Here is a 14,577-nt window from a genome sequence, read left to right as displayed (position 1 = left end):
AATGAGTAATAATTTGAGTTTTGGATTGAGAAAGAATAGCTGAAGCTAACAGCTAATATCTGTCCAGAATGCATTCCAGCCTTGCACCTAGTGCTTCTTTGTGGCGACCAACTCGATGCTGAAATGAATGAATGAATAAAACTAAATAAATAAATGATGAATATTATGTTTTGAAGTGTTTTATACTGATTTAGTAGCGAATGCCGCTTTATTTTGAGCGAAATGAAGTTGCACGCTGTAGTTTAGCTGGATTTTACAGCTGGGTGAACGCGCTTTTGTGAGAGGGAATAACGTTACATCATCGTGCGCGCCGCCGAGCGATTGTATTGTGTCGCGAGAACGCGCATAGTGCAAGCTTACCGGTGGAGAGCGAGACACGGAGGCGCGCACACGGAAGAACAGAGGGGAACAGAACAGTAGAGGAGGAAACAACACAACAGAACCGAACCGAGAGGCGCGTCTACCGGCTAGCAGCTATTTTTTACGCCGCGCTACAACCAGTCCAGCTGTTTTATAGTTTATAAACGCGTGGATACTTAGCAGAATTCCCGTGGATTGATCGAAAATGGGGAACCGAGAGGAGGAGCGGCGGAAACTAGCCGACATCATCAACCACTGGAACGCGAACCGGCTTGACCTGTTCGAGATCAGCCAGCCGACCGAGGTGAGACACAACCCGGCTGTGTATCAGCGACCAGGCCGCAGAGCTCCGGTTACACTAAATTCGACACGCACGCTATTATACCTCATTATAGAAGAGCTGAGTGTAGTATTAATCAAACAACGTGACCGGACTTGGTTTTATCGAAGTGGTTTTGCACTTGCGTCCAGTCCAGGGTTTTACTCGACTTGCTACTAATATACCTACCTGGGAGTCGGTTCGGGAGTCGATTCCCAAATTATCTAATTCTAGGAATTGGGAATTGTATCGCAAATGAGTCGATTCCGACACACGGTGCAGTTTTTACATTCCAATATTGATTTGATTGATTGATTGATTACTTTGTTGATCCACAGAGGGGAAATTGCAGTGTTACAGCAGCAATTTACAATGATCACAAGCATCACACAACATGACAATGTAGTACAGGAAAGAATTAATATATATATATATATATATATATATATAAAAATAAGAATAGAATATAAGACATCAACACAGAACAAAAAGCTAAAGCGGGGTAAGGCTAAAAGGTGCACTTATAGATATTATTTGTGCAATTTAAGTCAAATAGTACCATTTGCAAGGTTTATTGTCTTTCATGGGTACTATAGGAAAAAAACTTAACTTATAGATGTTACTGAAAGTGTACAGTAATTATTAGGCCACTTAATTGCAATTATTCAAGCTAATTCTAAGCTCAGTGAGATGATTACAATCATTAAATCAATCAAATCAAGGTTTATTTGTCACATACATAGTCGTACACAGTACAACTGGCCAAATTCAAGACAAAATATATATTTATACTAAAAATAGAAATGTTTTAAAATGTAAAAAGTGTAGAAAAAATAGAATATTTAAATTAAATTAAAATAAAAGCAATTTAAAGTGAACCAAGTGTGCAAAAGTGACAAGAAAAGTGCAAGAACTGAACATATACAGTATTGTGTGACATAATTCTTTTAGAGTTGTGATTATTATATACAAATACAAGTCTATATACATATATATATATATAAACTGTATACATGCATATACATATACGTATATCTATATATACAGGCGATAGCTTGTGAGAAAAAGCTCCTCATTCTCTCTGTTTTGGATTGAATTAATTGGATTCAATGAATTAAGGTTTAATGACTTTATGTAACCTCAAATGAAATCACTGCCATTATACTGTACAGTAGTATTAATATTTTTACTCAACACCTTCAAAACAGTGGAATAAAGTGAATATTTAGTAACTGGAAAGCCTCAGCATACAACACATTAGGTTTCAATACTCTATTTCATATAGTCATCTCAAAAGTTTGTGATTTATTACAGTACAATACACCGAGAGGTGATTTAGTACACCCAGTCCGTCTTCTAAATGTTTCTGGGAAGTGGGAGGAAACCAGAATTCCCAGAGGAAATCCATGCTTGGAAAATGTGTAACTTTGAACAACCGGTGAGTGACCAGACCCGAGGATTTAATTCAGGTCCAACTGGGTGATTAGTACTGCTCCATTACATTATAAATAAAATATACGTGCCAGAAAGTGAGCAAGACGTGCAGTTGAATTAATAATCACAATTGTATGACATTGTATGTCATTAATTAAATCTGCATAATTATGGTATGAACATACAAGACAACAGGTAGTTTTTACAGTTTGATAAATGTAACTACTGGCATGGTCTGTAATCAAAGCAAAAACTTACTTAAAGAACCTATATTAGGTGTAAAACCTGATGTTAATTTGTTTATACAGTATTTACTTAAATAGCTTGGAATTATTCAATGGAATCGATTGCTGGAATGATTCCAATACTTGGATTTAGAATGGGAGTCGACTCCGAACCGAGGAATCGAATAGGTCTAGAACTAGTCGTTGCTATGATGGTGTGAACGTACACAACACGTACACAGAAATATCATATAATTATTACCACGCTGCACATAATATTTATATAATAAATAAAATCTAGTTGACATAAAGAGTTGGTTTTATGAAGTTGTTACCAGGCAGGGCTAGTTTCTGTCAAGCAAACTGGTCGCTACAGCCACCGTGTTATGTTTAATGTCAATGTAAAGTTAAAATAATAAACACATAAGTTTTGGTTAAAAAAAATAGTTAATCAGTGATCAATTAATCGAAGGTTTTATTGTGATATTAGAATCGGTGACATGCTAGCTAGGAACGAAGTCCTACAGCTAGCGCGGTTAGCTCATAGCTAACAGCCGGTTAAGCTCAGTATCGTTGAAACTAATTAAGCTGGATCTAGAATATATAACTTTTTAAATGCAAATTATATCTAAGTTATTTAAGTTATAAAGAACACACAGATCTCTGTGTTTATGTTGAGTTGTGGAATTTGTTTGTGTTTATTAGCAGTTTAGCTAGTGGCTACATGTATTCTAGTGCATTTATGGACTGTGTGTGTGTGTGTATGTATGTATGCAAATGCTCGGATTTAAATATTATATATGATAATTTATGCTTATTTTTAGCAGATCTTGTTTATTTGGGTTGCATTTCCTCAAAAGCTGTGTGTTATGTGCTTAACCAGCCGGTTGATGGCGAGTTTAACCTTAGCCAGCCTGCGCATTGGGTTTGAAACCTCAGTCATGCAGGCCAGGGGACACCGGCTGGATGTAATAAAACTATAAATATGATTGTTTTCTCAGCATGATGTTTGTTTTTGGCACTAATGTGGCATGTTTTCTGCAACCAGAAGTGTTTCAGCTGACAGTAATGATGGCAAATGTTCATGAATGTGGATTTTCAGGCTCTGCAATGACAAAGCTGCTGGTTTGACCTTTAGAAGTGAGAGTTCCAAAACAACTATGGTGTGATGCACAGGCGTTCCAGTTTCTCTACTTAATCTAAAGGAGCCGACGTACTTCAATGTTCGAGTCACGAGTCAATATAATCTACACAAAACATATACTGGAAATGTAGCGTAGAAATAAAGAAATAATCTGTAAGTTCAGATAAAAACAACAACAGATTAGCGAGTGTATTTAGTCGTTTTACTTCGTGTCTTTACTTTCCTCCTCATTGTGTAAATGAATGTAATTTCTGTAACAAGAAGGTTCCAGTTAAAAGCTTCAACTGATACGTTTTGTTTTCATTACAGAACAAAAGCGCTCGATAAATCACGGCACAGCGGCCAAAATCCCAAACACGGCAAAAACAATCATAACCGCTGCTTACCTTAGCTTCTGTTCTTCCAGATGCTATTACATTTATAAGCGTGCGTCCCATTAGGAATAGAATCCGTTATTTTGTAAACGTGCTTATAATTAAAAACCTCCAAACTTTTCCCGGTGGTGAAGTAAAACAGGAAGTGGTTAGAAAGCCGATCGAGCGTTTCATTACCACGTCATCTGTGTGACGCAAACCGAATAAATGCAAATAACAGCATTTCTTACTAACAATTACAATCAGAAGCTCTGATTGGTTCAGAAAGCGTCTTTCAACCATTAGCGCCGATTCTGTAGGAGCGTTCCATTCACCCCGGCTGTTCCTGTGAAGTGCACTACGTAGGGTACTCCACCATTTTAAGTGAGATTCTGATCCAGAGTAGGGAGTAGGGAGCGACGCTTCATCACTACGCCGGAAGCTGGCTGGAACATTTACACATTGTGTGTGTTGTGGGTTAAGACGGCCGGAGCGTTATTATTATTAGAGAGCAGAATATTTATAATAGTAATAATTATATATATACAGTGTATCACAAAAGTGAGTACACCCCTCACATTTCTGCAAATATTTCATTATATCTTTTCATGGGACGACACTATAGACATGAAACTTGGATATAACTTAGAGTAGTCAGTGTACAGCTTGTATAGCAGTGTAGATTTACTGTCTTCTGAAAATAACTCAACACACAGCCATTAATGTCTAAATGGCTGGCAACATAAGTGAGTACACCCCACAGCGAACATGTCCAAATTGTGCCCAAATGTGTCGTTGTCCCTCCCTGGTGTCATGTGTCAAGGTCCCAGGTGTAAATGGGGAGCAGGGCTGTTAAATTTGGTGTTTTGGGTACAATTCTCTCATACTGGCCACTGGATATTCAACATGGCACCTCATGGCAAAGAACTCTCTGAGGATGTGAGAAATAAAATTGTTGCTCTCCACAAAGATGGCCTGGGCTATAAGAAGATTGCTAACACCCTGAAACTGAGCTACAGCATGGTGGCCAAGGTCATACAGCGGTTTTCCAGGACAGGTTCCACTCGGAACAGGCTTCGCCAGGGTCGACCAAAGAAGTTGAGTCCACGTGTTCGACGTCATATCCAGAGGTTGGCTTTAAAAAATAGACACATGAGTGCTGCCAGCATTGCTGCAGAGGTTGAAGACGTGGGAGGTCAGCCTGTCAGTGCTCAGACCATACGCCGCACACTGCATCAACTCGGTCTGCATGGTCGTCATCCCAGAAGGAAGCTGACGCACAAGAAAGCCCGCAAACAGTTTGCTGAAGACAAGCAGTCCAAGAACATGGATTACTGGAATGCCCTGTGGTCTGACGAGACCAAGATAAACTCGTTTGGCTCAGATGGTGTCCAGCATGTGTGGCGGCGCCCTGGTGAGAAGTACCAAGACAACTGTATCTTGCCTACAGTCAAGCATGGTGGTGGTAGCATCATGGTCTTGGGCTGCATGAGTGTTGCTGGCACTGGGGAGCTGCAGTTCATTGAGGGAAACATGAATTCCAACATGTACTGTGACATTCTGAAACAGAGCATGATCCCCTCCCTTCGAAAACTGGGCTGAAACTGAGTTTTCCAACAGGATAACGACCCCAAACACAACCTCCAAGATGACAACTGCCTTGCTGAGGAAGCTGAAGGTAAAGGTGATGGACTAAACCCAATTGAGCACCTGTGGCGCATCCTCAAGTGGAAGGTGGAGGAGTTCAAGGTGTCTAACATCCACCAGCTCTGTGATGTCATCATGGAGGAGTGGAAGAGGATTCCAGTAGCAACCTGTGCAGCTCTGGTGAATTCCATGCCCAGGAGGGTTAAGGCAGTGCTGGATAATAATGGTGGTCACACAAAATATTAACACTTTGGGCACAATTTGGACATGTTCACTGTGGGGTGTACTCACTTATGTTGCAGCTATTTAGACATTAATGGCTGTGTGTTGAGTTATTTTCAGAAGACAGTAAATCTACACTGCTGTACAAGTTGTACACTGACTACTCTAAGTTATATCCAAGTTTCATGTCTATAGTGTTGTCCCATGAAAAGATATAATAAAATATTTGCAGAAATGTGAGGGGTGTACTCACTTTTGTGATACACTGTATATAACGGTCACACGTCAGTAATGTTAACACATGCTGACGCTAGCGACTCTTGTTGTTCACGAGTCATTTTTTGTGAGTCGAAACTTCCAAATGACGCCGTTTTTCGGTTTGGCGTGTCGACAGCGTGAACTGGTATTAAAGTACCAATAGTAATTAGAGCATTTCCTTAGTAAAGTGGTGGACGTCCTAACGGATAGTGGCGGCTTTAAATCAATGAAATACCAGTCGTTTCTTTTGACGTGTTCATAAGCCAACGACAGGCGAATTAGTAACGATCGTTATAAGCGTCTGGTTCACTTTCAAAGGAGGACGAATACATGTGCGTCCAGTCCAGGCAATGTGCCGGACTCAGGGCAGGCAGACGAGATATTCATTGGTCCACCCTAAAGCCAGATTTATGGACACTCTAGGTGTATAATAATGTCCTTATTTTATTGCATTGTAGTACAGTGGTACAGTACGCTTTTAAACAGTTGTTGTAGCCTAGTGGTTAAGGTACAGCACTAGTAATCAAAGAGCCGCTGGTTTAAGCCCCACCACTTCCAGGTTGCCACTGTTGGGCCCTTGAGCAAGGCCCTTAACACTCAATTGCTTAGACAGTATACTGTCACAGTACCCTAAGTCGCTTTGGATAAAAGCATCCGCTACATGCCGATGTAAATGTAAACACATCATCCTACGTTTAGTCGTTGTTTACGTTGCCAAGTGACCCGTCCTGCATCCGTCCTAAATTTGCTCACCCTCCTTGTCCAGGGGTCAGCAGGTCATCACAGAATCGACACCGGAGTGAGAAAATTCAAGCACCATTTAAAAAAACCCAACAGCATCAGCTTTATACACATTCATGGCTCAGGTCCGCTTCCCAACCCTCAACGTTCATCATTATGAAGTGTGTGGGTTTATATTTTATTCTTAAAGTTGTTTACATCGAATAGATCACGGATCGATCCCAGAATGAGCACTACAGGAACGATTAAACGTTAAGAAATGCAACTATGATTAAATAACTGAGAGAAAAACCTCATCTGTCTACATTACATCTACATTACATCTACATTACATCTACATTTTCAGCATTTAGCAGAGACTTGACTCCATAGCTGCTTGGTGCCTGAGTACAATTCAAACTAGGGTTAAGGGCCCTGCTCAGGGGCCCAACTTTAGGCCTTGAACCAGCCCCTAATAGCCAGATATTTAGTTTAGTTTAGTTTAGTGTTATACACCATATAGACGGACATGCTGAACTTCTTTGAGTCAGCTGGCAGGGTGGATGTTGCATGTCTGTTGTTCCACCTATTGTTAAGAGTTATCGTCCTTGTCCTTGTTTCTACACTCACTGCTCCACTTACCATATAGAAGCACTTTGTAGTTCTACAATTACTGACTGTAGTCCATCTGTTTCTCTACATGCTTTGTTACCCCCTTTCATGCTGTTCTTCAATGGTCAGGACCCCCACAGGACCACTATAGAGCAGGTATTATTTAGGTGGTGGATGATTCTCAGCACTGCAGTGACACTGACATGGTGGTGGTGTGTTAGTGTGTGTTGTGCTGGTGTGAGTGGATCAGACACAGCAGCGCTGCTGGAGGTTTTAAACACCGTGTCCACTCACTGTCCACTCTATTAGACACTCCTACCTAGTCGGTCCACCTTGTAGATGTAAAGTCAGAGACGATCGCTCATCTATTGCTGCTGTTTGAGTCGCTCATCTTCTAGACCTTCATCAGTGGTCACAGGGCGCTGTTGTCTGGATGTTTTTGGTTGGTGGACTATTCTCAGTCCAGTGAGGTGTTTAAAAAGTCCATCAGCGCTGCTGTGTCTGATCCACCACCTAAATGATACCTACTCTGTGGGGTCCTGACCATTGAAGAACAGGGTGAAAGAGGGAAACAAAGCATGTAGAGAAACAGTGTTTTGACATCATCTGAATCCTCCAGCATGTTGCATCCCTTAATTCCACACGCTCGGAAGCTTAGCAGGCGTCGTTTTCACAAGGGTGTGATTTCACAGCCCGGATTTATTTCACAGCCGTGTCAAACATTCGTCTGGCAGACGTCTGTTTTTGGATCGCTGGACCTGCTGGACTTTGCTTCGTGTGAGCAAGTGGACACTTATATAATATTAGTATTACTATGGACATCAGAATTGATTCAAAACGGGAGAGAACATGTTTAATAACAGAGACTTTATATCAGAGATGTTATTGTTTTTTATCCCTGGTGGTGGTTAGTTGTGTGTAATAGTGATTGTAAGAGCTCTCCCACCCACGCGATGACTGACTGACCGCTCTGCACCGTGTTGCAGAAGTTTAGCTCGTTCCGCTTTGGCGAGTCGTCGTGTTTTCACTGCACGGCTGAAGGAAACGAGATTGGGGAGAGGTTCGTTTGGGTAAAACGGAGGTGCGCGGGTTGGACGGGGGTCTTTTGTTACAGAAAACCCACTATGGTGCAGAATAAAAGGAACATCTGAGCATAAAGCATCGGGAGTTTTGGAGTGTTTGGAGCGTTTGTATGGTGCATAGTTGTATTTTTAACAGAGTCAGGTGCTATATGTGTTGGTGATTGGGGGGGGGGGGTTTGTAGGCATTTAGCATTGATAATTCTTAAGCAATAGCACACAATGGCTTTATTTTATATTTTATATACACAAACATGTGGCCAATGTATCCCAGCTTGTTTGGAGAGGGTTAAGAGCTTTGCTCAAGGGTCCAACAGTGGTCTGTAGCTCAAAGCTCTACACACTTGGCTCCCACTGTCCCTGACGCACAATAAAACAATTTTCAGACAGTTTTACTAAACGCTTCACTGGACGCTAAACGCTTCCATTCGTTTCTATTTAAATAAGCGTTCATGTGATTCCCTCAGCACTACTCGCTGTGTACGTGAGTGACCTCAGTCGTATCTGGTCCGGTCGCTGGCTGGCGGCGTTGAGGTCAGTCTTAAAAAACACCGTCTGCGGCAGTCAGAGGACGATCGTAGAGCTTTCAAACCCCAAATCATCCAAAGTTTGGTGATACTTGAAACTGGCACAAAACTAAAAGCTGGTTTGTTCACTGTGTAAAGCTTCGATGGTACCACAGCAGCACCGGCGCCGTGCTGCACGTCTATATCGTTTCATTACGCTTCTTAATCGTGGAGATCTTGTAACACCGTATTTCTGAGCGAGTTCAGTTAGACCGCCGCGCACAAAAAGCTTCTCATGTGAATGCGCCGGTAACAGCGTAACACTCACCACCGTGTTTACATGGTTTAGAATGTGCAGTAAGTGTTGAGTGAATGTGGAGGTTTAATATGGAGCGCTTGAGAACGTGATCATAGGAACATAAACCCTGTTTACATTTAGTTCTGTGTTAGATTATTATGCCGTACAGTTTAGTGTTCAAATAAAAGAAGATTAAATGAGATTCTGGATAAAATTTTTGGATTCGATTAATCGATGAAATAGTCGTTAGTGGCAGCCCTAGACTCCACGCCGGTAAACATGAGGCTGATTTTGGTCATGTCAGTTTATATAGTGTTTGGTGTAGAAGACCTAGAGGAGTTTGGAGTAGGGTAAAATGAAAGATTTAGAAGTTAGAACGATGCTTTTCTTTTTTTAAAAATCAGCTTACCCACGTGGGTCTCATTCAAAAGTTTGGACACCCTTGGTCAAATACAGAAGGCGAAGGCGCACGGCGTCACGTGAACCTAGACATTCTGGGACGCATCAGTGCACCCTTAGTGCAGGTCACGAGCCCGGATAACTGGGAGGTTCGGGTCATGAAGGGCGGTCGGCGTGAAAACGGTTCCAAATTAAATATACGGTTAATTTGCTTACATTTATGGAAGGTGGCTGAAGCCCGGCTGGCTGATATTGGCCTAGTGCAGTGGTTTAGAAGATGAGAAATTTTCATGCCCCCCCCAACAAAATGCTGACAAAAATAGGCCAATTTTAACTTTGTTGAAATAACTTCAAAGATCATGAATGTTCCGTTCACCCTTATTTCAGTCATTTCTGTTGTACTTGACTTTATCAAACCACTTTTTGACATATTACTAAACTGCTCCTTCAATCAGTCTGCTATTTCAAAAATAAAAAAATTAAATACATTTTGCAAAAGAGACAGTCGAATCTGTGAGAGTTCAAGTCTTATCACTGTATTAGTGGCTGTTTTTCTTTTTATCCCTGTCAATTACGGTACCTCTCCATTCTGTATATCTAGACCAGGGGGTTTACACACTTTCATGGCTTGAGATCTACCGTTTCAGTCGACAGGTCATCATGATCTACTTTTTACAGTCCCCTCATCATTTTTCAAAAAAGCTTTGAAGCTTTTTTTAAATGCGCTTCAGTTCCTGTATTGATGTTCAGCTTTACAGAGCAAGTGACTGAATAATCACACTGACCTCATTCTGATGATTTGCTCTGAATGGTGTCGGTCAGGTTTGTGTATCTGGACAGGAGCTGCTGATACTGATTCTCAATCGGTTTTTCAGGTGTTCATCAGTAAGGGTGGACCGATATTTACACTTCATCATTTTCATGTGGGAAAAGGTCGATTCACACAAGTAGGTTGATCCGAAAAAGCCGTCAAATATGTGGAAGTTCCAAAATTGATGCTATCTAATTCTTTTATGGTTACAGCACCTTGTCATGTAGAGGTGTAGAAATGTAGTTTTTACAGGATCCAGTGACATTTTCTATATTTGTAATTTACCTGTCTTACCTAAGTGCAGCGTTTCATATGAATGTCAGATAACGAACCGCGAATTAAACAAACGGTGGCCACATTTCATGTCAGTCACGCTGACCTGTTTGAATGAGGCGCGATGTACCATGATGTACCCCTGATCTAGACTCTCTGTCAGAATGAATATTGCTAACCTGAAAGCACGGTTTGTTTATTGTCCACTGTAAAAGATTCCGACGTTAAAACATTGGTTCCACGCTTCATTTCTCCGCCCGTCAGACGCCCTGTCATGCCTCTGCGCTCTTTGAGAAACGCTGGCCTAGTGTAATAGACCACTAGACCCATTACCAGCTATGTCTGAATAAGGGATGGTTAAAGCCCAACTGGTTGATGGTGGCCTAGTGTAATAGACCACTAGCCCAATTATCAGCTATGTGTGAAGCCCTGTGGTGGATTGGCGCCCTGTCCAGGGTATTCCTGCCTTGCACCCAATGTTGCCTGGTAAAACCGGACCAGCTGGGACCCTGACCAGGATGCTGCGGTTGCCCATAAGCGTGCATTCAAAGGTCAGCGGTAGCTGGTATTATAATTGGATCTGCTTGAGCAGGATCTGCGTCAACCACTCGTAGTCACCGTCCATTGACCTTATGTGGTGGGCAAATCAAATGTGTGTCCATTCTCAAAGACCCAGCGTAGACTATCACAAGATCTCTCGTACACCGATAGCCGATTGATTTCCCCGTCCCTTTTTGGGCGGGTACTGTGTGCGCCTCCCTGGATAACCATCTCCACGGTGATGCTATTCCGGTTTCTAAATGTGCCGTGACCTTCCTACGTACTGTAATTTTACCGAGACACCAAACGGCGGTAAAACGACAGGAATCCGGCGTGGGACGAGACCGGGATCTGTCATAGGACCGTTATTTATTCCTCACCACGGCGAGGAAAAGGTCTCGGCTGCTCCGAGACTCGCCTGTTATTATACACACACCTGTGTTCTACGTTACGTTTATGACTCTCCTTCGTACCCTGGTCCGTCAGAGGCTCTGCGTGTTCTGTTACACGGAATTCTACACGCGTGTGATTGTACAGTCGACTGTTCCTGACAGGCGTCCACGTTTCAAATAAAAGAAGATTAAATGAGATTCTGGATAAAATTTTTGGATTCGATTAATCGATGAAATAGTCGTTAGTGGCAGCCCTAGACTCCACGCCGGTAAACATGAGGCTGATTTTGGTCATGTCAGTTTATATAGTGTTTGGTGTAGAAGACCTAGAGGAGTTTGGAGTAGGGTAAAATGAAAGATTTAGAAGTTAGAACGATGCTTTTCTTTTTTTAAAAATCAGCTTACCCACGTGGGTCTCATTCAAAAGTTTGGACACCCTTGGTCAAATACAGAAGGCGAAGGCGCACGGCGTCACGTGAACCTAGACATTCTGGGACGCATCAGTGCACCCTTAGTGCAGGTCACGAGCCCGGATAACTGGGAGGTTCGGGTCATGAAGGGCGGTCGGCGTGAAAACGGTTCCAAATTAAATATACGGTTAATTTGCTTACATTTATGGAAGGTGGCTGAAGCCCGGCTGGCTGATATTGGCCTAGTGCAGTGGTTTAGAAGATGAGAAATTTTCATGCCCCCCCCAACAAAATGCTGACAAAAATAGGCCAATTTTAACTTTGTTGAAATAACTTCAAAGATCATGAATGTTCCGTTCACCCTTATTTCAGTCATTTCTGTTGTACTTGACTTTATCAAACCACTTTTTGACATATTACTAAACTGCTCCTTCAATCAGTCTGCTATTTCAAAAATAAAAAAATTAAATACATTTTGCAAAAGAGACAGTCGAATCTGTGAGAGTTCAAGTCTTATCACTGTATTAGTGGCTGTTTTTCTTTTTATCCCTGTCAATTACGGTACCTCTCCATTCTGTATATCTAGACCAGGGGGTTTACACACTTTCATGGCTTGAGATCTACCGTTTCAGTCGACAGGTCATCATGATCTACTTTTTACAGTCCCCTCATCATTTTTCAAAAAAGCTTTGAAGCTTTTTTTAAATGCGCTTCAGTTCCTGTATTGATGTTCAGCTTTACAGAGCAAGTGACTGAATAATCACACTGACCTCATTCTGATGATTTGCTCTGAATGGTGTCGGTCAGGTTTGTGTATCTGGACAGGAGCTGCTGATACTGATTCTCAATCGGTTTTTCAGGTGTTCATCAGTAAGGGTGGACCGATATTTACACTTCATCATTTTCATGTGGGAAAAGGTCGATTCACACAAGTAGGTTGATCCGAAAAAGCCGTCAAATATGTGGAAGTTCCAAAATTGATGCTATCTAATTCTTTTATGGTTACAGCACCTTGTCATGTAGAGGTGTAGAAATGTAGTTTTTACAGGATCCAGTGACATTTTCTATATTTGTAATTTACCTGTCTTACCTAAGTGCAGCGTTTCATATGAATGTCAGATAACGAACCGCGAATTAAACAAACGGTGGCCACATTTCATGTCAGTCACGCTGACCTGTTTGAATGAGGCGCGATGTACCATGATGTACCCCTGATCTAGACTCTCTGTCAGAATGAATATTGCTAACCTGAAAGCACGGTTTGTTTATTGTCCACTGTAAAAGATTCCGACGTTAAAACATTGGTTCCACGCTTCATTTCTCCGCCCGTCAGACGCCCTGTCATGCCTCTGCGCTCTTTGAGAAACGCTGGCCTAGTGTAATAGACCACTAGACCCATTACCAGCTATGTCTGAATAAGGGATGGTTAAAGCCCAACTGGTTGATGGTGGCCTAGTGTAATAGACCACTAGCCCAATTATCAGCTATGTGTGAAGCCCTGTGGTGGATTGGCGCCCTGTCCAGGGTATTCCTGCCTTGCACCCAATGTTGCCTGGTAAAACCGGACCAGCTGGGACCCTGACCAGGATGCTGCGGTTGCCCATAAGCGTGCATTCAAAGGTCAGCGGTAGCTGGTATTATAATTGGATCTGCTTGAGCAGGATCTGCGTCAACCACTCGTAGTCACCGTCCATTGACCTTATGTGGTGGGCAAATCAAATGTGTGTCCATTCTCAAAGACCCAGCGTAGACTATCACAAGATCTCTCGTACACCGATAGCCGATTGATTTCCCCGTCCCTTTTTGGGCGGGTACTGTGTGCGCCTCCCTGGATAACCATCTCCACGGTGATGCTATTCCGGTTTCTAAATGTGCCGTGACCTTCCTACGTACTGTAATTTTACCGAGACACCAAACGGCGGTAAAACGACAGGAATCCGGCGTGGGACGAGACCGGGATCTGTCATAGGACCGTTATTTATTCCTCACCACGGCGAGGAAAAGGTCTCGGCTGCTCCGAGACTCGCCTGTTATTATACACACACCTGTGTTCTACGTTACGTTTATGACTCTCCTTCGTACCCTGGTCCGTCAGAGGCTCTGCGTGTTCTGTTACACGGAATTCTACACGCGTGTGATTGTACAGTCGACTGTTCCTGACAGGCGTCCACGTTTCTCTGGATTGGACCGTGGAAGCAGCTCTGACTTTGGTTCCTCTTTGATTTCCTGCTTTATTTTTCAACGTTCTGTCTCAAGATCGTTTTCTATCGATCTGTTTATAAAAATAAACAAACATCAGAGTTTACTCTATGGGATAAATAAAGAACAACCATCCATCCATGCAAATCCATGGCATTAACATCCCTATAACTTTCTCGCCTATCCGTAACATCCCTATAACGTTCTAGCCTATCCGTAACATCCCTATAACGTTCTCGCCTATCCGTAACATCCCTATAACGTTCTAGCCTATCCGTAACATCCCTATAACGTTCTCGCCTATCCGTAACATCCCTATAACGTTCTCGCCTATCCGTAACATCCCTATAACGTTCTCGCCTATCCGTAACATCCCT

At 42.3% G+C, this 14,577-nt stretch overlaps 1 protein-coding gene across 9 annotated transcripts in view; it reads left to right on the top strand.

Moving 5' to 3' along the window:
* The first annotated feature begins 367 nt into the window (after positions 1–367).
* afdna (afadin, adherens junction formation factor a) overlaps positions 368–14,577 on the top strand; it is a 130,928-nt gene continuing 116,718 nt past the window's right edge. For 4 of the 9 annotated variants that reach the window (XM_063002418.1, XM_063002417.1, XM_063002413.1 and 1 more), the window contains exon 1: positions 371–664. In XM_063002418.1, the coding sequence (XP_062858488.1) occupies positions 566–664 (99 nt within the window). In that variant the 5' untranslated portion in view covers positions 371–565. Of the gene's footprint in view, positions 665–14,577 lie in introns of all 9 variants that reach the window. The other 5 variants (XM_063002416.1, XM_063002414.1, XM_063002411.1 and 2 more) reach the window with 3 other exon arrangements.

Source organism: Trichomycterus rosablanca, chromosome 9 (genome assembly GCF_030014385.1).
Source record: "Trichomycterus rosablanca isolate fTriRos1 chromosome 9, fTriRos1.hap1, whole genome shotgun sequence".
Lineage (NCBI taxonomy): Eukaryota > Metazoa > Chordata > Actinopteri > Siluriformes > Trichomycteridae > Trichomycterus > Trichomycterus rosablanca.
The sequence above is the reverse complement of the archived record's forward strand: the minus strand, read 5'-3'. Positions and strand labels throughout refer to the sequence as shown.